The following is a 25,815-nucleotide window of genomic DNA, read 5'->3' as shown; positions in this document are numbered from 1 at the left end:
TTGTTAGGTTTTCATAGCGTATGAAGCACTTTTTTTTACTGTCTTGAAACGCATTTTTAAAGTAATACAAAGACATTTAACAACATCATATATTGAGAAACAGCAAAAGCAATGGATCGACGAAGCTTTACAGTTGACCGGTCCCTCTTATGTTTACAGTGAACATCCTGTTTTCACAAACAAATAACTTTACCATCTCACAATATACATGAATACGTAGGCCGAAAGATGTACGTTACATAACAAACCTACAACCATCCCTTTGCTCAGGTGTAAAGCAGGACCACAGACAATTTAACAATGAATAATCTTCCATAAAAACTATGTTAATCTTGAAAAAGCTGTTTTTACTCCTCTTCTTTCAAATATCAAAGTATAAATCAACAGTAAAATCACACCCCAAATAAACTGGCAGGCAGAAGAAAACATAGTTATAAAACTGGACAAAAAAAAAAAATCAGCGAAATTACAAGACGTGAACCTGGAAACCACGATGGATGGGGTTTACTGTAATCAAATATAATTTTAAAATACAGTTTTTCTCACTGCATCAATTGAAGGCCAACTGCTACTGGTGTGCACTTTTGCGCCCGAGGGAGTGACAGGAGGTTCATCCCCCAAGGTTTTAATATGTCTATCTATATATATATATATATATATATATGTATGTATATATATATATATATATATTAATTGATAAATACAATACAAAACAATACATAAAAAAACAAACCTCCAACTGTCCTTAACAAATATCTCCCCCAACCATTTGCAATAATAGTACAGTAGTGTTATATTTTAATAGATAAATATTTTAATATTTTATTATAATATTTCGAATTTTACACCATACATATCACGGTTTAAAAGGCAATATACAATTTCTCTCGCTCTCTCTCTTTCTATATACATATAGATAGATAGATAGATATAGAGTAAATATATATATATATGTGTGTATGTATGTAAGATAAAAGGTCTAACCTTGATACATTGATGTCGATGGTTAACATGGTCAAATCAAATTGTTTTTTTTTCTTCTTGAAAACATAAAATATGATCAAATAAAGGTCCCCATTTCAAATACTTTGGTGCCCAAATTGTTCTCCAATCCAGGAATGACACATAAACATCTCATAGAATAATAATGGCGAACTCACTCGGATTTAGTCTGGTGTTATTTCACATAGTTTAAAGGGCTGAAGAATTTATCTAGAAAGCGTGTTTGGATATCTGATCCATTGCCTTGTGTCGGTATAGTGGCCTATTTTCTCCCAAAGGCAGACGAATTCAGTGTAAACACAGACATTTGTGGTCAACCACGGGAGGTGAAGAGTTGTTTTTCCCCACCAATCCCACAGGTGCAGCACTCAGTGGCTCAAAAGCACGGCGGCCTTACCACGGTCCATGTTTTCAAAACAAGCCTGTGCAACAACTCCGGTCGTGGCTCAAGTTTTTACTGCGCAAATCAGTGGTTTTGTCAGCTTCTCATGGACTCTAGTAAAAGACAAATATAGAAGCTAAGCAACTAAGTAAGCTGTGTGGATTAATCAAACACATATGTCTTGTACACTTTGAGGTTACGACAGTCATCTTGCTTGAAGTCTGGTGCTATTTCTGAATTGCAGCCTCTCTTTCAACAGCCACGTTATTATACAGACAACAGAAAAGATTTTGTTACGCAACTGAAATCAGAGAACAGCACACAGGTTTATTTAGATACAGTACTAGCATGACTTACGAATTGAATTAGTTCTGTGACCGAGCTCATAAAACTATCAGTATTAATCATTGAAGTCAACGGAAATGCCATTAATCCATTCCAGCCCTCCCCACCACAAAGTTTTTGTTCTGTATTTTTCAACAATGGCGTTCTGTTGTATTTAAAAAAAAAAAAGGCATCATGATGAGACTCTAGAGAAATAAAGTGGTTTCATAAACTTTTGGGAAAATAATTGTAAGTGAATATAGAAATATATAATACACAATCATGACGTCACAGCTATGGTAATGTATGGGTGCCTTTAAGGGGCGCGGCCTATTACGCGACAGAAACAAAGCCGTTTCAAGAGTTTTGGCCTACTGTAACTGGAAGAAGTGTTTAGAGTTTGTATTTGTGTGTTTGACTGTTGAAGAAGGCCAACTGTGCGGTTGTGTATGTTGTGTGTGACTTGAGATGTCAGCAAATCTTACTCGAGAAAGCTCAGTTCAGCCAGCATTGTATGATTTGCTTTTTCTTTGGCTTGTAGAAGGATCAACATGATACAATTATGCTTAACTCATTAGACACATTGACTGTACACTTTTTTTTCCTGTGGAGAATCTTATTACAAAACACGCACAAATTGGAGGGTGACCGTATTCCTGGAGTAAGTTGTGGCCTTTGAGGTTCCACTGTTAACATAGACTTTTCACCATGTACCTCTGGGTGAAAAAAAGTTCAAGCATTTGCCGAATAAACAAACCCTTACATGTCATTTCACGAAGGCAGAGCAATTAAGAAAGTGGAAAATAGCTTGAACGATCATTTTAGCATTTCTTCATATCTTAGAAAGACAATATGTTATGAGAAGCAAAACAAACAAACAAAGAGAATTCCTGATGTAATTTGCATTTCAACTGGTGAAGTGGTTCAAAAATGTCGTGGCAATTCAGACAGTTAATATTAGTAATCGAGGGGCTGACTGATTCATTCACTATTATGCAATATACATACATACAATATAAGCGAAGTAGATGTATGTTTCCATCGCTGCTAGAGTAACAAGGAAAGAGGACAACAAAAAAAAAGGATGCAACTTCCTGATGACAAGTCAGTGTTTGCAAAGTCTGACCTGAGGTGAAGATGTGAGGTCCGAAGGGAGGATTTATGTTGTTGTTTCTATGCTCTATTTGAGTGAGTCCACCACAGCAGACTGTTGCCTTCTCTGCTCCTTGGATCCTCTGTGCCGAGCGAGGTGTGTAGACCGAGTGGATAGAACAAGTAGTGCACCCGGAGAAAAACAAAAAATCCCTCAAATATCCAAACAAGATCTAGTAAGATCCAGTACTGGAGGCCTTCTAACCTCAGAGTGGCAGTTGCAGTCGTTTGAGGAACTGCAGGCTTTGTTATTGTCCACAGACATCAGCGGTGTCAAAAGACCACAGGTGGCCCAAATACTCACACTCTACCAAAGTAGATGTTCGGATACTTCTGTAAAACAATACAGTGGTGCCTTGAGGTACCCCAAAAACACAGAACCCCCCCCCCCCCGATTAAAGAACTTGCATTCCAGTGTATCCCACAGTATAAAACACAGTCATAACAGTTGCTCGGCACATAACCTGCAAACAAAAAAGACGACTGTAACCAATGTATTGTCCTTCCTTGTTCTTCATCTTATGTGGGGTCTATTGGTGGTTGATAAGCAGCCTCGTGGCACAGCGGCATCACTGCCACCAGCTGATGCTGTCCCACCACTGCAATGGGGCCGATGTGATTGGATGGTGGTGGGATGTTGGGAACTTGGCGCCATTTTACGGCCGGGGGGTCTGACACGCACTCGTATTGAAAATTTTTGCGTGTATCTCAAGACAAAAATCAGATGCACGCTGGCCACCTCTGTACGATAGTAAAAGCAGTGATTGAACTCCTTAAGTAAAAAAAAAAAAAAAAACAGACAAAAAATGAGTGTCAGTTATATCCAAGACAGTTTTTTGTAACTTGTCGCAACCAATTTTTGGTTTTCTTCTCTCTCTCTTTTTTTATTCATGTTTTTCATGAGCAAGCTGGATAAGAATTTTTCAACACCAGGGGCATGTGGCTTCCAGGTTGGCAGAAGTCAAAAAACACCAAGACTCATTCGTGGAGCAAACAACAGCAAACAATATTCTTAAATAAGTCAGTGGCTGGGGTTCTTGATTCTTCAAATAGTTTGCATTTTTGCGGTTAAGTCTCCCATCAAAAAAGTTGTCAACAAACTAAATACGTAAGTACAGATACCTGAAAAATGAAGAGCAGTACCAAAGTACTGTACTTTGTTACTTCCCACCATGGCAAAAGACAAAGCCTTCTGTCACCACCGATACGCAAGCATTCACACAATATCCAAGGACAATAAGTTCACAATCGCCCACACTTTCAGCGAACTAGCACAATTCTAAAAATGTGGACTCAAATGGCTTCTGTTTTTGGAACTTTTACTGACTATTGCAACATGTTGTGTCAACTCCCACACAAACACACAAGGAGGTCAGTTATTTAGGATTGGATGGCTACACTGTAGTGCAAATGTGGGACAGTCAGAAGCCTTTTTTTCTCTCCTTCTCACAGGGGGCAGCCAACAGCAGCAATGGAGTTATGCAACCACTTATCTCACACGTTCAAGTTTACTCTGACCAGCTGGCAAGCTGTGTGCACTTACACCCATGTTAAAATAAACCGGCTGGCCTTTGCGAAAAGCTGCAAAATGTTTGTCACAGATGCAAAGCATTTTTTGCTACAGTGAATAACGGAAGGAAAGTTGTGACACTCAGGGGCAGAGTCAAAAGTAGAATGTTTTATTTTGCCAATATAACGGGCTAAATCCTCACACACAGTTTGGGTCCATTTGACCTGTTTAGACAGCAACAAATACACCCTGAATGATTTTATTTCAACCGGGAATTGGATGACCTAAAAGTGACCCAAAATACACAAGAATGACATTTAGGCTGTTCCAATGTCTTATGTAATTAATTTTTAGGGTTACCCCTGTGTGTTTTTTTTAATGCTACAGGTCACAAGCATGAAGTAGTCCCGGGAACTGTCTGTGTCTCCACTACATTTACACAGATACATGCACCTGCTGGTCTTTGAAGAGTCACGGGGGAATAGAAACAGTCAAAGAGACCCTCGAACTGTACAAGTAAACACCACATTTTCACAGAAACATGCACCTGTTCAATTGATTGGGTGTTCATACATAAACAGGATGTTATTATTTGATCATTAAAAAAAAAAAAATCTAAATCATGACCAATTAATCATCTCTTTGTCAATGTCAGACCACGGCTATAGTTAGTGAAAACTAAAAAAAATAACAAACTAAAATTGAGAAAAACATTTTCATTAACTTTTTTACACTGTAGTGACCATTTTTTTAAAATCTTGCATTCTACCCATACTCCACATAAAAAGCCTACAACTAATACTAAAACTAATTTAAAAAACAAACTAAAATCAACCATTTTCAAAATAATAAAAACTAACAAACCTACTGTAAATCTAATTAAAATGAACTGAATTTGAAAAAAACACGTCAAAACTAAATAAAAACTTAACTACAAACAAATATCAAAAACCACTGAACCGCTTTCATTTTCATTTACTTTTTTACACACTAGTGACCGTTTTTTTATCTTGCATTCTACCAATACTCCACATAAAAAACTAATACTAAAACACATTTAAAAAACAAACTAAAATCAACCATTTTCAAAATAATAAAAACTAACAAACCTACTGTAAATCTAATTCAAATGAACTGAATTTGAAAAAAAAAACAAAAGTCAAAACTAAATAAAAACTCAACTACAAAAAATAATAATAAATAAATAAATAATAATCAAAAACCATGGTAACTCTGTGTCAGACACGCTATAATCACATTTCGACCTGATCCATCTTTCATAATTTCGGCAGTTATCAGGATATTCTTGGACCAGGTCAATTGACATACTATGTTCGCATGGAAAATGAACAGTATATAAGCATTAAACTTGAAGAGCACAATAAATAGATGAGAGCAAACATTTGAATGTTTGTTCTGGAGGAAACTAAAGTAGGTTGCAGGACATTCCCCCGATGAATGGCGTTGTAATGTGATCTCTGACTCACTCTCTGCTCCCTCACTCCAAGTCCAGCTCACACCAACCTCCATAGAATAACTACAAACTCAGTAAACCCGCCTGTCTATTTCTTTAGCGAGTCGAAATGTAAAAATTGTGGACAGCTTTAAAGTTTCCACATGGCCCAGGGCTCTGACAGCAGCTAGGCTGCCATGTGCAGTACTACAGAGGAACACAACTGGCATATCTTTAGGCCCAGTCACGTGACCACATTTGAAGTAAAAGTCAACCTACCAAGAGTTATATAATGCCGCTCAGGATCGAATTTCATTGGTCATAGTGGGAAATTATAGCGTTTTGCGCCATATGTGGGCTTTCTAACACACATTTGTAAAGTATTGACCTACTTTGGTGTCATCACAAGACCAAAAAGGATGCTTGCACTATCTAATGAAAACAAATTCTAGAACTGTCTGAACTGCATTATTGTTAAATTCACATATTTTTAGTTTTCTATCTAAGCATATCTTTTTCAATAGATTTTTATAGTTTGTCCAGGAGTGTTGAACGGGGTATGTTATTCGACATAAGTAAGGGGAAGAAAAATGAAATACTGTAAGTCACTCCCTCAAAGGCACCTCGCAGGGTTGTAACTTGCATTGCAAGTCCCTGCAGTCATGTTTACAATTTATCAAGTCAAAATGTGTGCTATAACAGATAACAAGCCTCCACACAGACTCTAATCAATCAATGATGTTGCAATCTACGAGGTACTCACCCCCACACCCCAAAAAAAATAGATATATATTTGTATGACATCAAAGTGATGGTCTGTCGTTGAGATGATGCTTCTTCACCGTAAGAATTTGCACAGCTTCATCACCCCATTTCCACCCATTGTAATTTCCCTGCCAAAGCTGTGTATATAGTGTAACTGGGATTTATCATTCATAAACAAACTGCTCTGGATACAAATGAAGGAACCCAAGACAGACTGGACCTTTTTTTTTTTTTGACAATTTTAGTTTCTGCATATAAAAGACAAGATTGAACAGTAACGTTTTTCCATTACTTGCCAAACCGTTTAGCAATGTCAGGTGCCTTTTATTGTCATTAATGTGACAGGTTATCTCCTAAGGGGGAAGCACCATGTCTACTTTCTCCAACTTGCCATTTCAGACGTCATCCTTGGGCCACTGGCATCATTGTGGCGTATTTGGTACTTATTCTGAGAAACCTGGGGACACTGTCTAAATACAGATAAGACCCTCACTTCTAATTGGAAGTGAAGAAGGAGGGGCTCAAACTCGTGACACCACTTATCACTTGCACCAAGAGCAGCGTGGCCACCGATAGTGGGCATCACATGCTCAAGAGTGGTACATAATGGGTAGAATTTTGAGAATGTCTTATGAGATAGTGTCATTTGCATTGACAAGTAACTTTCCACTCATCACAACAACACAAAGTTGGCTTGAGGATTTTATTGACGTATGCATCCATCCTCTGAATATATTCATCCACTCTCTGCGGAGTGTAGGCCGTACAAAGCAATAAATACGCTTGATATAAAATCACGCCAGCATTTGATGCCGCCAGTTACATATTTATACAATTTTTTGAAGTTTAGAAATAGCAGTCAGCTAAATAAGCTGCCAGGCAGAAACTTAAGGCGAGCTGGACTTCAAGCAGGCTGGGTTGAATTCGTGCTCCATTTTAGCTGATCAAGTGACCTGAAGTGCAGAAAAATAATACAAATATTGACTTCCAGAAAAACATTGACATAAAGATAAGCAGTCTTTGATGATACCTTTGTTAAAGAGAATGTTGGATATTATTCAGGATGGTCCCGAAGACAGAGTTGAACAGTTGTTCCTTTGACTTGGTTCCATCTAGCTGCACTGTAGTGACAAACAAACAAAAATATGCACCGTTTTATTATTATTGCTATTATTTTTTTTTCTTTTAACAAGTAAATTCAGTTTAAGAGGGACATGAGTGTGAACACTTACAAACATCAACGCCTGTCCTCTCCATGATGTTCTTGTGTTTCAAGTACATGGGCCAGACATGGCCGTCAAAGAGGCCGGGGGGGTCTGGCACCGTGTAGTTCCTTGAGCTGTAGTAAAACAAAACAAACAAAAAGTATATATGGAAACAAGAAAATGCAATTTCTGTGGAGACATATTGATGCTGAAAGCGGAACTGAAATGATGTAAAATTGCTTCACTTGTTGAAATCGAGGATCAGAGACTTTAAGTTGGAGTGGTTTGAAATCAGTGAAGAAATATGGAAGGAGCTATTTACGTTAAATATTTCTTGGTTTGCCAACTTTATTGCGAGAATTTGGGAGTGGTAATAGTCCCCTAGGTGTCCTGTCTGAGATGAACATTTTGAAGTTCAGTTTGGATCTCTCTACAAATGTGGAAGGGAGTTATAAAGATTTAACGATAGTATGTAAAACATATTTCCATTTCAACTTTTTGCAACATATCCAATTTAGCTGAACATTCTGAAATGGTTTGAATTGGCCAGGATATCTGGCAGGAAGAGGTCAATATATCTTCATTGTGGAGCCTTACATTTGAAAATTAGGGAATAGTGCCTAACTGACTGGCTTGCTTGGATGTGTTCGGACACTTACCACCTCCTCTTTTTGCATTCTTCATAGGGGATGGAAATAAAGAACCGCTGGTTCAGCACGTCGATCAAAGGTCTGCAAAAGGACAAGTCAAATGATTGTCTCTTTCCCGCCAACGGACGTCACAGGACAGGAAATGTCAGGGAGGAATGCGTCCTTACTGGTAAGTGTAAAGCAGGAAGCCCTCCACAATGAGGATGTGAGTCTCCTCTTTCTGGTCAGACTTGGGAAGAATCTCCGTATCCAGGGTGTTATTGACGCCGTGAGACTTCTCAAACTTCACCGGGTTCTCCCGCCATGCGTAGATGGTGCTCATCATGGCGTCCATGTCCAGAGCAGAAATGACTGGAGACGAGATAGGAAAGTCGGAAGGCGGGAGAGAAGGAAGAAGGGGGGGGGGGGCAATGCAGTTATGAGAACCTGACTTTTATACAGCCAACAAAGCATGCATGTTACAAATGAGAAGACACCCAGATCCTTCCATATAAACACAGGCTTACCATCATACTGCTTAAAGCCATCTTCAACTGCAATCTGATCTTGGGGCTGAAACATACATTGATAAGATGTACCAAGGTACATACACTAATGCTCCATGCTAGATGGAAGGCTATAGAACTGGGATTCATTGGCATTACTAGTAATGATATGGTAATAGCCAACCAACCCGCCCTGGTAATCCTGATCTTAAGGCCTAACATTTGAAGAAGAAGAAAAAGAAGAAGAAAAACAATTTGGATGCTCACCTTGAAGAAGTCATCCTGGTGTACGACACAGCAGTTGGGAAGGTTCTTGATCAGCCGGTTGGTGAGGGTGGTTTTCCCTCCATTTGTTACGCTGAAAGGAGTAAAAATAAATGAATAAATAATAAATAAATAAAATAACTTTTGAGGAATTATTAACATGAGAACTATTACACTGACAGTAATGCCCTCTATGTTACAAATATGAACTCTGTTCATCATTACGCTCATTCTCGTTTAAAAAATATACATAGGATGAGCAACATTTCGCACTCACTATAGTCAATTTAAACAGCATGCATCCTTATTTTCAGTTTTATCTGACTATGCTGAGCACTATTAGCATTAGCTCGACGTCAGAACGTATAACCAAGGCTCGTTTCCACGCGGGGCCATCACTTCAAACCCGGAAAAGTCCTGTCAAGATAAATGTGATCAAACTTGTACACTGAATGAGCTGCGCCGCGCTTGATCCGGAAGACACGAGAAGAGCGCGCATGTCACGACCGCTCCTCCACGTGTCACGGCCTCTTTAATGCCTCGCAGCTCGGCCTACGGCGGCTAGCTTAGCAAACCGCCCCGCTCCATTCATTTGTGTTACTCACCCTCCGATGCCGATGATGTACTTCATGATTTCCGCTGGTGGTTTGCAGGTGGTAAAAAAAGCGTCGCGAAGTCAAAAACGCCAATAGACAGGTGATATATGATCGGACGGAAGAAAGCTTAAAAAGAGAAGGTTACAGGAAACGTCAACTACTCGACTCATCCATGGTACGTGGTTTTTGAGTGTGTAAGTTCAGCGAGATGTCGCGCGTACGCGGTCTTCCACCGAGAGAGGATCGTGAGCTCTTGACACTTCCACACATACTCAAGAGAGCCACGCGATTGGCTATTTAAATACTTGCTCCGGGGTGACCGAGGGATGTACGACCAATCAGAGGCTTCCACCAACCGCATACGCCCCTCCTTCTCTAACCCCGCCTTCATTCACTCGTGTGGTGGTGAAAACCTCGAGTACAAGACACAAAGACTTCGAAATTGAAAGCACTAAGTGTCATTATTTGAACTCCTAACGGTTAACAACTACATGATAACTAATGCGTTTATTACATTTCGCCCCTTTGTTTGTGTCCTTCCTGGTTAATTTCTCCTGGTACACATTTACTATCCAGCTTGACGTCCTTGTCCTAGTAAGCTAGTTGACCTTATTCATAAGACATTTCAGCACACTCGTAGAACGACTGTGTCTAACTAGAAACGTTTTTTTTTTCCCACCATTGTATGACATTTAAGACAACTATGGCATACAGGCAACTACTCAGGCAAAATTGCGCACGAGTGTTCTGTGCATGCGAGTGTTTGGACTTTTAGTGGGATATCACAGATATTCAATAAATGCTCAAACAACTTTCCATAAGCCATTAGTTGATTTGTGAACGATACAAAGCCGTTTGAGCATTTACTGGATACCCTTTTGGCCATTTATTCAATATCTTTGGTTTAATTCCATGTACTGGTACAATCTTTGTCATGCACTTGTAAGACACAGGTGTCTGTGTCTTAGTAGGTCCATGAACTAGTACGCTTGACAATCAATTATGTTGATTTTTTTTTTTTTAATGATATGATGAATTCTGAAACAGATTTTTAAAATGTCCATTCGTTTATTCAGATACAGGTCATTATATCAAATTAACAATGCAGAAATTGCACCAACATAACATGACTTGGTTACTGGTTTGGTCTGTAACATGTTCATGTAAAAGCAGACGTTTGCAATTTTCTAATTTGATTAAGCACAAAGATAATATTTCTGCTTTCATGGACAGCTACTGAAATCAGAGAATATTTGCTCTTGAGAGGTGGAAATTTTCTTTGGTTAAACAATGGCTTGGAACGATTTATCAATGACAAAAATAGTTGTCGGTGGCCTGGTGGACCAGCGCGTCGACCTCACAGTGCAGAGGTCGTGGGTTCGATCCCAGCTCCGGCCTTCCTGCGTGGAGTTTACATGTTCTCTCCGTGTCTGCATGGGGGTACTCCAGTTTCCTCCCACATTCCAAAAACATGCATTGTAGGCTGATTTTACACTCAAAATTGCCCCTAGGTGTGAGTGTGAGCGCGGATGGTTGTTTGCCTCTGTGTGCTCTGCAATTGGCTGGCAACCGGTTCAGGGTGTCCCCTGCCTGCTTCCCAAAAACAACTGGGATTGGCTCCAGCACCCCCCACGACCCTTGTGAGGATCAAGCGGTTCAGAATGAATGGATGGATGGAAAATAGTTGCCATTTAATTTGAGAATCGATTAGTTGTCGATTAATCGGTTAGTTGTTGCACCTCTACTGGTAACAGTTTTTCCGATAAAACCTTCCACTACTGTATGGCATTTTATCACACTAGTAGGGACATATTTGATATACTTCTTGGAAAACTACATTTTACTAGTGAGGGAAAAAAAGGGGGCATTTTGGTGCAACCTGTAGGTTCCAAGAGTATACTAATGGCTGCCTGCCTATACCAGTTGGGCCTAGGAGTGCTACAAATGCAGCACAGTAGTTTACTTGCGTCTCACCAGTGAGGGCAGACTGTATTTGGACATGGACCTCAAGCTGTCAAGGATATCGAATTAATCCTCAAACGGCTTTCCATACCGGCCTCTCTCACCTACCATTGTAACATTACACCCAACCATTAACTCTGTCCCTTGAGAACAAATCACACCAGTGTGAAAATATGCGTGATGACGATGTGACACAGCTCATACAATTATTTGGATGAACTCTCATGCACACAGTAGCCGCCAAAGGTTTTTTTGTCACGCTACTGAAAGAGAACATTGCTCATTTTGTTAAATGAAAATGAGAACCATGCTCAATATTGTCTTCTTTGTTGTTTTCCTGGAAATATCAGGTCAGTTTACTCATTTCACAACGCTTTGGACGTTTATGTTTGAAGGTTTCATTGCATTGTGCAGAAGTTTAGGTAGAATAAGCGAAATAGATTGTGACTTTTTTTTTTTGTTTGTTTTTGTTCATAATAACCGCTCTCCCTTTTGCCGCTCACGATGGCATTTTTTGTACACTTGATCACTCACCTCAAATGATTTCAGCATTGCACATATACGATTTTGTTGAAATGAATGAATTTCAGATACAGCATTGGTGTGCCCACAAAATTCATTCAATATCTTTCAGAATATATATCTCAACACCAGTTGTGCCAGCAAAAGCAGAAATGGAAACACAATACATGTTTAGAAATAAAATCAGGAGTCAGACAAGGCTGCATTCTGTCTCGCCTTCTGTTCTAAGCGGCAAAAGATTTGGTCATGATGACTGCAATTTAGAATCAAAACTTTGGAATCACCTGGAAAAGGAAATCAAATAAACAGATCTTGACCTTGCGGATGACATTACATCCCCGTTTATTCAGTTATATTCTACAGCCTGAATAAGGAACAAATTAGTTTCACGTTCACAGTGTTTTATTATCCAGGAAAATATTCCTGACAATATGCAGATGCATTCATAGTATTCAGTAAAGATAAAAAAAGAAGAAGGAGGAAAAAAAAGTTTCCCCATTGCCACCAGCCCACAGCTAACCTCTCGTTGGAAAAGTATGTGTCAAATTCATGACACCATACTTGGAGGTTGAGCTCTTGCCCTCCAGAGCTACGAGCAAAGTCGCCAAGTGCAGCATGCGAGACTTGTACTCGTAGCATGAGTCATTTGCCCATCTGGAGTCCAAGAATATGTTGTGGATTTTTGCAGAAAAAAAAAAGTGCCTCCAGTTTAAAAGGTTAGATTCGACAAGTGACTTTCTTGACGGGCGGCCCGGTAGTCCAGTGGTTAGCACGTCGACTTCACAGTGCAGAGGTGCCGGGTTCGAATCCAGCTCCGGCCTCCCTGTGTGGAGTTTGCATGTTCTCCCCGGGCCTGGTGACTTTCTTGACTTTCAGATTTTTTGTTTTTCATAACCATGTCATATAACTGACGGTGATGTGTGAAAGTGACTGAAAGCACAACACTCATCCGATTTGATTTGGACTGAAAATTGTGACCAGGTGTGTATGTGCTGTTTTAGTCATTTTTTATCACCCAAAAGTACCTTAGCTGTGGTCAATTGCATCAGCTCAGGAAAAATCATCCTTCCATTTTCGATACTGCTTGTCCTCATATTAAGGATCATTTTTATGGCTGCGGTATTCAGAGGCGGCATAGATGGTGTTGACTATTAGAACTAATTTCAACAGCAGCCGACCATTGTTTTATGCACTATCTTGTACATAAACAAACAGTCACACAGTAGTCAAGTGTTCCCACTTTCCTCTTTTGCCACATTTTGCCCCTGTTGACTCATTGTGACTATTTTACTTCTATTTGCTTTTCATTTAATCATTATAAAAGTAGGCTCCCACAGTGCCGTTTGTCAATTGATTAGAAGCAATCCAAACATCTAAAAAGCACTTGTGTGATTGCGTTGCCAGAAAGTGAGAGCACCCGCTGATTGTCCAATCACATTGCTTCAGTATCACTCCCATGCTGTAGTATTTATAAAGCATATTTGGCAAATGGCATCCTCCAAAGAGCTAACCAGTCAAAACAAGATACCGGTAGTCTATGCAAATTTATGCTTGGATTTGTGGACTCTAAAGACAAACGTAAGCATTTGCTTTGAATCTGTTATTGTGCGCCAACCCTGCTCTGCTCACTGCCTTTGCATCTCAAATGGTGTGGTGGTGACTAAGAAGCATCTCTCTACAATCATGCAGAAAGTTCTCTGCAAAACCATGTCAAATATGTTCTCTTTTACACAATCCTTTGTTTCATGTCTCAGTCTGTAGGTTTGGATTAAGCTGAATCTAAATGGACCACTGTAAATTAGTCATTTGGATAGCCACGGCAAATCTGCTCGGAAACACCGCCACCTCCCCTCCACACATGTGACTCTTACACATTTGAACTTTTCACATTACATGTCATCTATCGCATTGTCCTTTTTTACTTGGGGGTTGGGGGGGACTATCAAGATCTGTGCCATGTAATGATTTCAAGTGTTGCATCTTACATCACATGTCCCACGTACTTGAGAGATACTACAGGCACTATTAACCCACTTGACAGAGTGTACATTGAGTTCACTTATCATTTTGTGCTACTTGGCAGTGGCATTTCACCCCAGACTACAAGTTTTTCACATCACATAGTCAACTTTCAGTCTTGGTATTTAAATACTCAGTTTGAATGTGTGGTGCAGGTTTGAAGTCTCATGTGCTCTCCAAGCACAGCATTTGACAGATCCATTGGTGGTGGTTCTTTGCACATTGACATGTACACGCTGAGAAGTTTGTAAAAATAGCAAGTTATCATGAGGGGCTGTGTAATGTGAGCTGGCCACATCCCATGCAACGCAAACTAGCAAATGGATTGAAGAAACCAGTTCAATCAGACACATAGAGTCGATATGTTGATGATTGAACCATCTCTTGTATGGAGGCACATGACTGTACTTTGACAATTCTCAGACCTACTGTGTACCTTGATTTACAGAAGTGGCCATCTGACCATCTCACGTGAATTGAAAATATTAGAAATTTTACTAAACTGCTCAGTAACATTGTGACACCCATACAATGAAGCATGAAGGACGATTCCACTCATTAGTTCTCTGAACGGTTTTCACTGCCACCTAGCGGACATCCAGTAACATAGTTTTTAGGTTGTGTATGCTCCAGTTTGACACAAGTACTGTACGTTGTCTCGCTTGTCAGTACAGTTAGTTCTCACTAACAAACTAAAACTTTCATGTTAATTGCGTGTGCCATTTTTTAAACATTCTTGACAGACACAGATTGCCTGAAAAACAAAACAAAAAAAAAACATAAGCTATTGTTTTAGGAAGGTGATGATCTGCCTTCTGTCACTATCAAATGAAAATATGTACGGTCAAAGGGAATTATGGGAAACTGATTTTTCAATCGCCCACCTGTCAAGTATGGAATTAAATGACCAGGTAAAGTGTGGCCCAGTTAAATTGTAAGCCGTTCATCCACAGAGACTTAACAGCACACACATTGCTGTTCAACTGGGCAAAGATCCAGAGCCACATTCAAGACATCACCTGTCTCAAACACTTTTATGTCAAAGCTAAAAGATGAGAAGATCCGCATTTAGTAGGCTGAACAGATTAGTTGTCTAACACAATTAAGCTTCTAATAAGCTGCAATATTAGACCGCTCAGGGAAGCTTTTGACGTAGTGGGGCTTAGGGAGGATATCTGTGTTTGGCAATGTGTCCACTGCATGTGCCCCATACACAGTTCTGCATAGTACTTAACAATTGTAGTTCAGGGCTTGGCGATGAAGTGCTGGAAAACCCATGCTGTCTTTGAGGGGGCTTGCTTTAGGTTGCTCTTCCTTTTATTTTACCTTCACTTCAGGCTCATTTCAGATGGATCAAAAATTGGTTTAAAATGTTCTATAATTTTTCAGGTGCAGCACGGTGGTCGATTGGTTAGCATGTCTGTCTCACAGTGCAGAGTTCCCTTGTTCGATTATGGCTCCGGCCTTCCTGTGTGGAATATACATGGTCTCCCTGTGCCTGCGTGGGTTTTCTCCAGGCACTCCGTCATCTTCCCACATTTCAGAAACATGCATGACAGGTTAGCGGAGCACTCTAAATTGTCCCTAGGCGTGAGTGTGAGCGCAACGCAGATGGTTGTTCGTCTCTGTATTCCCTGCAATTGGCTGGCAACCGGTTCAGGGTGCCCCCCAACCCGCCTGCTGTCCGAAGACAGCTGGGATAGGCTCCAGCATGCCCCGCGACCCTCGTGAGGATACGGAGATTAGACAATGGATGGATATAATTTTTAACCCTTGGGATTTTTTTCAGATATATTACAACACTTGGCAACTGTTTTAAATCGCAAAAAAAAAAATGGATGCCTCCTGATAGTCTTACGGCTTTGAATGCGAGTTTGCTTCGGCGATTTAGTCTAATTTGTGTTGTATATGCGTATCCTCAAATCCGTTCTTTTAAACGCATCGAATAGTCTGTAGATTAATTAAATTAATAGCTTTTTCGCCTTCATGAAAATGTCAGTCGAATTCACTATTTTATTATTTCAAATCAAGGGCACGAGACTTTAAGGTTCCATCGACTGTCATTTTGTTCCATTGGCCAACTTGGCTATTATTAGGCGTGGAAATCAATTTCTCCAGCAGGGGGCCCCCTTGTTGTCTGCTTGAGAAGCTCAGACTGGCTAGCACGTTTGTCTCATATTGTACTTCCAAGAACTAGAAGTTGAATCTCGACTCAAGCCTTCCCATGTGGAGCTACATGTTGTCCCAGTTGAGTACGTTTTTTTTTTCTTTTTTTTTTGCAGGCATTACAATTTCATTTCACATTCCAAAAACAAGCATGATTGTTTAATGCAACACTAAATTTTGATTTTGCGTGACCTGCGTTTGGCACTAATGAGAACAAGCGCGATAAAAAAATGGATCGATAATTTTACTGACAGCATGTATGAAGAGCAGAGTCATTTAAAAAAGAATCCCTGAAAAGGATTCATTTTACAAGAAGGAATATTCTCCATTTAAAGATGAGGCTTTATCTAAATGTTCCCGCATACCTGTCAACTCATACGTTTAGCCATAGTTCATACGGATTTTGTGGTGAATCTTACATATATGGCCATATCGCACAAATCATACGGACTCTGAAAATTTCCGGGTTTTTTTTTCCCCTAACAGGTAGTTCCGTTGCTTTTGCCCAGAATGGTGCTAGTCTACTCGAATGCTTTCATTTCCGGTAACTTTCCAGTAAATCACGTGGTTCCTAGTTGAAAACAGCAGAGTATTCATTGCATACTTCGGTAGTGTACAAGCAAGTTCTACAAGGAAACAAATATATCATTCACATTTCGTGGGTTTTTTTCTGCCGTTATTTTGACATATAAAATGCTTTGGTATGTTATAAGGATTTTTTGCTCTTTATAAGGATTTTTTTGGTAGTTTATACAGGTTGGCGCTCCGAAAAGTTGACAGGTATGGTTCCCTTTTATGCCTTTTAGCACACACAGCATGAGGAAGCTTTCGGAGGAAAAGACAGTATCATTGTGTCACCTTGCTGAACCTCTAGCCATCCAGAGGCAGGAATCCAGCTGAGATTATATACTACAGAGCTGCACTTGACTGTGCATACATACAGGGGGTGTATTCAGTTCTATGGCTAAGTGAGTGTGTGCATGAGTGCTGCTGTTGATGACAAATCATGTCAAGGTCAAAAAATGAAATTGATGAAGTGGAAGATCAGATGGTTTTCCTGTAGCGTGTACAATGTCACAATATTGAGTCTGTTTAAAGGCGATTTAAAAGAGGGCATAACTGATGAAGACAAATATGAATGAACATTATCTTTATTAATGTGGCACAATTATGCTTGATCTTACACACAACACTGTCTGACTGTTAGGTTAGGTTGCAGAAATATCAGCGCATGAGATTGGATGCGTAGCCTGTGAATACCGTGACAGCTTTCAGGATTCAACAAGAGAAGCTATCTTGCTTTTCCCTGCACTGAGATGCCCTTTGCACTATTTACTATTGCTCTATACAAAGGATACACCGTAAACGGCGCTCTGTCAGGATATATTGTAGATGCTGTGCTCGACACTTACAAAGCCTAAAGTAAAATGAAGGGGCAGCTCTGGTAAATTACACCGTTTGATGCAGTGTAAGCAAATGTCAGAAAGGCTCTCTCCTCCAAACAACACTATAGAGAAGATGAGGCAGCCAAAAGCTTCACTCACGGCCTGGTACCCATTCATTCTCTTCCTGTTGATGCATATGTTCATATTTTTTTGCTTGAGAAAGTCACTACGTCGAAAAGGGCGGCCCGGTGGGCCAATGGTTAGCGCGTCAACCTCACAGTTCCGAGGTCGTGGGTTCGATCCCGGTTCTAGCCTTCCTGTGTGGAGTTTGTATGTTCTCCCTGGGCCTGCGTGGGTTTTCTCCGAGTACTCCGGTTTCCTCCCACATTCCAAAAACATGATTGGCAGGCTGATTGAACACTCTAAATTGTCCTGACGTATGAGCGCGGTCTGTGTGCCCTGTGATTGGCAGGCAACCGGTTCAGGGTTTCCCCCGCCTACTGCCCGAAAGTGGCTGGGATGGGCTCCAGCACCCCTGCTACCCTTGTGATGATACAGTGGATCGGAAAATGGATGGGTTGACTATGTCGAAAATAAATAAAGTAGAACCTCTAAGGTAGAACATTTCTGTTCTTTTGATTCCAACACAAGTTTGGCAAAACAAACTATTGTGTTTTGGGACCAAACTGCCCTGATTATAAAATCTTTCCATCAGAGATTTTATGTCATTCTTAACTGTCCTGTTAAACCACCACATGGTCTGCGCTACCGGGCTGCAGTTCCGTTTAAGGGTCCTGGCAATCTTTATAGGATAGCCCATCTTTCTGTAGAGCAATTATTTTCTTTTTTTCAGATCACCCACTCCCAAGAGAGTTCTTCCAGTGACCAGTATGTGTCAGCAAAAATACCAAATTTAACACACTTGCTCAGCTGTTTCCCATAGGCACCTGCGGCCTAATAAAAGTTATGGGTCGCATGACACCAGGAGGGTAAATGACTGATTAGGCCAAAGGTATTTTTACAGTTTCACCTGGCATTGGTTTTTCCTCGCCACGAGTAGGATTTCTCCCAAAATCTGTGTGTGGGTGTGTACTCTACTTTACAGGCACATTTTATCTTACGATTGGCCACATGCTGGTGTTAAGTGCCAACACAGCATCACATAAATCCACTGCACCCGTTCAGAGTTCTATGCTCCATCTTTCCTGTGGAGTACTTCATTGACTATTCAATTGTTAGCTGCAGGTCAGAACTTCAGCTGGACGCCACATATCAGCCCCCAGAGACACATGCTTGAAGGGGCAGCATGTCTCAGTCGTAGAGTTGTCATCTCTCAACCCAGAGGTTGGGGGTTCAATCCCCGGCCATTGCAACCATGTCGAAGTGTCTTTGAGCAAGATTCGGAATCCCCATTTGCTCCTGATGCTGCGTCATCAGCAGGTAAATGGGGAAACAGTATAAAGCGCTTTGAGTACCAAAGGTAAAAAAATGCTATGTAAGTGACAGCCCATTTTACCATTGAGGGTTCTTTGCAGGAGCTCAGCTGTTCCCAGAATTGTGCTCTTTCGGACAGAGATTTCATATGTTGCTCTTGGTATCTGCTGGAGCCATCCACCCAGCTTGGGGGTTACTGCCCACAATGCCTTGATCACGACTGCCATCACAATTGCCTTCACCTGTTACATTTTTCTTGTTTTTCACCATGCTCCATGAATGTCTTGCACTTTTTCCAGAATGCCCTGGTTCACAATCACCTGACACCTTGTTGAAGCAGGCGAAGTCTGATCTGGTATGACTCTCACTTGATTTTATGATCCAATACCTCAGGAATGTATTAAGGAGAAAAAAAGAGCACATCCAAAATGCCTTTATTTATTTGTTTATTTATTTTTAAAGAAAACTATTCCAACATGAAACCTTTTTATGGACAGTGAAGCAGTGGTGTAAACCAAGTGAAACAGTGAAATCCTTTTTCTTTCGTTTTTGTTGGGGCACATCAGTTTTTCAGATGACGTATTGGTGTTAAATAGCTCTTTACTTTCTACCATGCAAAGCACTCAATTTACACGCATTGCAAGTATTCGTTGGACTGTTTACGCTTTTCTCATTAAATATTTTCATACTGCAGACATTATCATTGTTACGTGACGCTAGCTTCACCTTAGCTTCCCACAACATTAACCAGAACGTTGCTCCCGGCTGTGTTGACTTCCGCTGTTTCCAGCTGTGGTACGATGGTTAGCATATCCTCACATTACAGTGGTCCAGGATTCGATTCCAGCCTCCGGCCTTCCTGTGTTCAGTTTGCATATTCTTTTTGTGCGTGCATGGGGTTTTCTCCGGGAATTCCAGTATCCTGTCACATTTCAAAGGCATGCATGGTAGGTTAATGAATATACCTGACGACTTATGTATATATATATATATATATATATATCTATATATATCTATAGATATATATATATATATATATATATCTATATATATCTATAGATATATATAGATATCTATATATATCTATAGATATATATACATGTACACACACACACACACACACACGTCTAGTCTGTTTCACAATGAAATAAATGGATAAATTAAAAAATATATATATTTTGGGTTTCGATTAGCTGCAATTTTATTTATTTAGAATTGCCCCCCCCCAAAAAAAAATACAAAGAAATTGAAGTTCCGTCTCGATTCAACAGCTGTTCGAGATAGATTAGATTTTATCTATGGTTTCAGGGTACTTTTGGTATCGCAAAAATCACGACACAAGTACTAGTAGTCTAAAGGTAGCACTAGTAGTGGAAAAAACGTTACTTTAAGGAACAGTCCGTCTACTAGTGTAAAGAATTGTTTTGCCAGAATGGACAAAGAGCGGACAAAAGCACATGATGGAAGTCAAGGATAAAGAATAATGCTCTTAGGGCTTTCCATAACACACAACAAACGCTGCAGTGGCAGAGCGAGGTCGATGGCGCCTTCGCCTTTCGGCCCCTTTAAAACTGTGCAGCTTTAGCGGTGGGATTATTGGCGCTTCGTCGACAAATCGGCGGAGCGAGAAGGGACGAGCAGCTCGAGAGAAAGAGAGAGGGACGGCGAGGGGGAAGGGGTGGCGGGAAGAAGGAGGGGGGGGGGGGAAGAAGTCGAACCGGACGACTGGAGGAATCATGGCGGCACCGCTCGGACGGGACACCCTACCTGACCACTGGTCCTACGGAGTTTGTAGGGATGGCCGGGTGTTTTTTATCAAGTGAGCCACTTTTCATGCAGTCACCCGTCGGTACTTGTTGGAATACTCAACGCGAGTTTTTTTTCAAACACCGTCCTCAAAGTAACAGGTGTCTTTTTTTTTTCCAGTGACAAAACTCGCAGTACCACTTGGCTTCACCCGCGAACTGGCGAACCTGTTAATTCCGGACACATGATACGTTCAGGTACGCCGCAGATCGTACGAAACGCAGACTGCTCTCTCAGATGTGGCGCATGGCTCGGCGTAGTTTTGATTTGGTGTCCTGCTTCTCTTCCAGATTTGCCGAGAGGATGGGAAGAGGGATTCACGGACGAAGGAGCCAGCTACTTCATCAAGTGAGTGGCTCATCATTGCATTGTTTGCTGGTCGAACTGCGATACCATTTGTATTTTAAATGTTTGCCGTGTGTAGTTCAGGCACGTCTGGAATGCCAGACTTGTCTTCAATCGCTGATGCTGCAAACATGTCCAGCAATCAGTTTCAGTTGGAGTTGAGAAACAAATAACACAGTAAGGAGTGCCACTGGGTTGGTGACAAAAATAATTGTGCTTGCGGTGTGTGTAAAGTGTGTAAAGTGGCAACCTAAGCAAAGCAGGAAGGAGGAAATTAAAATTCTCCTCACATCATGCTCCATGCAGGACCTCTACTCTCTCCATTAGGTAGGCGTGTGCGCGCTAGAGAGAGAGAGAGGGAGCGAGAGGGCGGTGTAGAGGGAGAGAGAGAGAGAGAGAGAGAGAGAGAGAGAGGCTGTGACCTTGTGGTGACAGAGATGTATACCAAGATTGCATTATTGAAGCGGGGAGGACAGATTTTCCCAAAGTCACAAACTACAGTGTGATTTGTTTCTGTGTTTTTTTCAGTCGAAGTGTTGATAGCTGACAAAATCATCAATAGTGCAATGACCCTTTTCAGATTTTGGAAGTCAATGATCCTGCTATACATCTGGTTTTAGAAAAAAACACGAACCCGTTGAGGCCTTCAACTTGAGCAAACAGTGCATTGTTGTACATTAGAACAGTGTTTCCCTTTTTATTCAGCCAAAGCATATATTTTATAAGAGAAAAAAATGTCACAAAAAGGGATACACAGGTTAAACTATGTACTTCTTACCGTCTAATGGAATGGCATTACATTGTTCTGCCCATCACTGTGCATTGCTGACATACCTTTTGATACTGTAGTTGAACACATTCATTCAAAAAATAAAAAATCTCGGACGATTAGTTACATGAGTGAAATTTGATAATTTCCCACCGCACACCTGATGATCTTTTAAGGTTAATGTGGCACGACACAATGGTTGGGAGTTTCTGGATTACAATAATGGACCATCGCTAAAATCTAACCAAATACTACTCTTAGCGATTCTTTGTCACACATCAAGCAGTTGAGCATTGCACATTTACCGGCACATTGCAATGGAAAAATTGCGACCCTGTACCTGTATTAGGTTTTGATGCTCCACATGCACCATACTCAACTACATTATTTTTTTAATGAATTACAAAAACATGCTGTGATTGTCAACGAATAATCTGATCGCCATGAGTCAGAGTGGCACCGAGTAAGTGTGGATATTTTTAGAGGCTATTAGCAATGATTGATCACCTCACTCAATAAGTGATGGTTGCCACTTATGACCGGCACACTGCATGACAGTTCTGTCCGTTTTGGCCGCGTGACCTCAGAAGGGTCCTAACATTGTATAATATTGCAAGCTTTTGGTCTTTTTGCCTTTTGTCACCATCATCAATCACTTTTATGTCAGTAATTTGCAGTTTATTGTGTCCACTTGCGAGCAAGTCACCATTTTGTTGAGTTTAACCATGACAGCAAAAGATCAGTGTGCTCATCATGAAGAATAATCAATGTGTCCACCATTATGAATGATTAATATGTCCACTGTGACGTAGGTTCAATCTGTCCAACTGTACTGTATTTTTACGTTATGCTCATTCAGCATCATGTGATACCGTGGTATCCAGTTAAAAACACTTAATCCATTTCAGCTCTCCAAACACCCACCCCAACAGTTTTGTTCGGTGTTAAAAAAGCACCATATTGTACAAAAACATATAGAAATGGTTTGGCAAAATGTCATTACTGTATGCTGGGTCAAGGCGAGTCTCAACAACAACTGACGTCTTGTATTTGTGCCTTTAAGGAGTGTGGTCGAGAGCAGTGTTTCCCAACCTTTATTGACCCATGGCACATATTTCACATTGGAGAAAAATACAAGGTACACTACTTTGCAAAACAATTGACAAAAATTGGGTACAGAGGTTAAAAATGTATCTTCTGTCATCTAGTGGGAGAACTTTTGATTGAAGCTGCTTGCAAATGTTCTGTCATTTTGTATTTGTCTGTTTGGCTGTTTGCCCCATTCAAGAAGTGATTTTCAAAAAGAAGCCCATCACAATTGGCCAGCATTGTGAAACTCGCATTCCTCCCTGCCTCCTATAAAGAGAGACCGAGCAGCAAACCTCCTTTCATGCACTGTCTTGCTTCTTGGTACAAAATCAAACCCGATTTCAGAAAACAAACACAAAAAAAAAACACCTTACTCATGACCTAGCCCAGAACGGAACCCATTTTCTGCAGTGCTATCCTCATGAACAACATCTACCATACCAGATCATTATGATAAAAGAGTATTGTGAGCTCTGCAGCACATCTTAAACACAATAACCTTTAGGTCCCTAAGCCCCATCCTGACTGACTGTGTTCCAGCCCCCCCATTAATAATTATCACTGCAGACATCACAAAGAAGGATCAGAGTGTCCAGCCCTATACCCTCTCCTATGCGCTGCATCTCAATGAAATTATGTTTATTCTCGAAAAATTACCACGGTGTCTGCAGTGGCAGCAGAGAGCTCACTGCTTTGGGGACCAATGTAGATTCTCTGCTGCTGGGTATGCTGCAGACATGACTGCAGTAAAATCACATCTAGGCAGGGGAAGTCAAAGTACTGAGACCTCAATACTTGTATAAAAAGACTGAAGTACAGACCCAAAGTACAGACTTAAGTGCAAAAGTAGAAATTAAATTTGACTGTCACTTATAATACAATACCTATGGAAGCCCATTTCAATTAAACATTTTTGTTTATTACTTTCTGCCAGTCTTTTTTTTTTTTTACTAGTGGAAACTACACATTTAGCAAAATTTTAACAAATTAAAAGGTCTACCGATGTGTAGAGCCAAAACTAGAGTGGTTAGAAGGGGTGAGGGAAAGCTTTGCTGATCTTAATGTCCATTTTGTTATGTTCAACTACATAATACTTTACATGAAGCCAACTAACTTTCGAGTGTACCATCTACATATCACCCATGTAAGGCTAATAAGTTAGTGCTTCAAACGTTGCTTACACGTGAACGTGTTCTGTCGGAAACGCCCCTGTAAAATTTCATTTTTATTTTTATTGTGGGAAACAGGCTTCACAACACTTTATTTCTTTTTTACTGGAGGAAACAGGCTTCCTGTCCTGTAGAATTTTTTTTTTCCCGTTAGCTAGCGTCATTGGTGTGAATGCTTCCTGGTTGACATTCCTCCTTTTGACTGCTGTCCCTGATTTTCGACATTGTAACAAAATATCCCAATCGCTTAATCACTTAATCAAACAAGATCTAAAAGCAGTTGATGTTCTCAACTCAACTCAACTGTATTTATAGAGCACTTTCAAACAGCCATCGCTGCATACAAAGTGCTATACATGGAGCAACTAACATATACAACAATAATAATTCTATTGTTCTATTTAAGTTTTTTCTTTTTTTTTTTTTGGAGGTCATGTTGTCATTCACAGTGGCTGAAAAAAGTAACAAGCCTATTTTAACGAAGGAGTAGAAACTGCAGATATATTTGTTCAAATGTGGGGAGTAAGTGTAAAAATACACAAACACAGACCTCTGAAAAAACCCCACTAAAGTATAGTAACAGTATTTTTGTATTTTTTACCTCAATACTTACCACCACTGCTTCTCTGTTATATCTGGGAAATTAAATGGTTTTGTGTTTATTGCTAGATTCTCTGGTGACAAACTGATGAAAAAGTAAGTCTGGGCTGTCAGCTGCAGACAAGGCTCTGTCACTGCCATCTACGAAATAATGGGATATGCAATCCAGGTACCTTCTAGTCGGACATGCTTTAGAAGGCCGTGTATTTTAAAATTACTTGTTCAAGGTTAGCTTGTTGCATCACCCTTAATCTTGTCATGACCCAGTTTTATATAAACTCAGATGCGTCTGTCTGGTTGTCCCTGGGTGATAAGAGGTTTGTAGTCTGCTGATACGTACTTCACTATACACATCACAAGATACTGTCAGGATGGAATTGCTTGATAACAATTGTATTTGTTGTTGTGAAGACATTCATTGTGTGTAGAATACAGATGCCTTCTGCGCTGCAAAAAAACTGCTGGATTAATAAATGGTACTGTAGCTTGAATGTCAAGCCTATCAATTCAGTAGTACCCAGATGGATTTGTTGAAGTTTGTTTCTCAGGCTAGATTTACATTGCAGGTCCAAGTGCTAATTCAATGTATTTATATATATTACGCGACCATACGTGAGGGTCTACACTGTTTATTTGTTTTGGTCAGGTCGATGCAGATGTGAATACTGTACATCACAGAGCAACATATTCCAATGATGTTAACCAGACTCAAATTGATCATGGATATCCACTCTGTTATGTATGCTGCAATCACATTGGCA

At 40.3% G+C, this 25,815-nt stretch overlaps 2 protein-coding genes across 3 annotated transcripts in view; one reads left to right on the top strand and one right to left on the bottom strand.

Moving 5' to 3' along the window:
• Positions 1-7,277: 7,277 nt before the first annotated feature.
• Positions 7,278-10,076, bottom strand: mibp2 (muscle-specific beta 1 integrin binding protein 2). Of its 2 annotated transcripts, XM_019886982.1 has the most exons (8): positions 9,798-10,076; positions 9,196-9,286; positions 8,950-8,995; positions 8,611-8,794; positions 8,453-8,524; positions 7,821-7,927; positions 7,619-7,709; positions 7,278-7,541 (listed from the first exon to the last, which is right to left on the bottom strand). In XM_019886982.1, the coding sequence occupies exons 1-7, from the start codon at positions 9,821-9,823 to the stop codon at positions 7,624-7,626; spliced, it is 612 nt and encodes a 203-aa protein (XP_019742541.1). In that variant the 5' UTR covers positions 9,824-10,076; the 3' UTR covers positions 7,278-7,541; positions 7,619-7,623. The 2 variants fall into 2 exon arrangements, with proteins under 2 accessions (XP_019742541.1, XP_019742542.1); XM_019886983.1 differs by lacking the exons at positions 8,950-8,995; positions 9,798-10,076 and having other exon boundaries at positions 9,196-9,287.
• Positions 10,077-20,784: 10,708 nt separating this feature from the next.
• plekha7b (pleckstrin homology domain containing, family A member 7b) overlaps positions 20,785-25,815 on the top strand; it is an 81,462-nt gene continuing 76,431 nt past the window's right edge. The window contains exons 1-3 of the mRNA XM_019886901.1: positions 20,785-21,095; positions 21,203-21,279; positions 21,373-21,430. Of these exons, the coding sequence (XP_019742460.1) occupies positions 21,013-21,095; positions 21,203-21,279; positions 21,373-21,430 (218 nt within the window). The 5' untranslated portion in view covers positions 20,785-21,012. The remainder of the gene's footprint in view (positions 21,096-21,202; positions 21,280-21,372; positions 21,431-25,815) is intronic.

This window comes from Hippocampus comes, unplaced genomic scaffold, assembly GCF_001891065.2.
Source record: "Hippocampus comes isolate QL1 unplaced genomic scaffold, H_comes_QL1_v1.1 scaffold261, whole genome shotgun sequence".
Taxonomy (NCBI): Eukaryota; Metazoa; Chordata; class Actinopteri; order Syngnathiformes; family Syngnathidae; genus Hippocampus; species Hippocampus comes.
Note: the sequence above shows the minus strand (reverse complement) of the source record. Positions and strands in the feature narration are given on the sequence as shown.

Coding starts and splice junctions, on each gene's coding strand:
- mibp2 (XM_019886982.1), bottom strand. CDS start 9,823: ATGAAGTACATCATCGGCATCGGAGG. Junction 9,287..9,797: donor TACATCATCGGCATCGGAGG/GTGAGTAACACA, acceptor TACTCCTTTCAG/CGTAACAAATGGAGGGAAAA. Junction 7,710..7,820: donor GAGGACAGGCGTTGATGTTT/GTAAGTGTTCAC, acceptor TTGTCACTACAG/TGCAGCTAGATGGAACCAAG.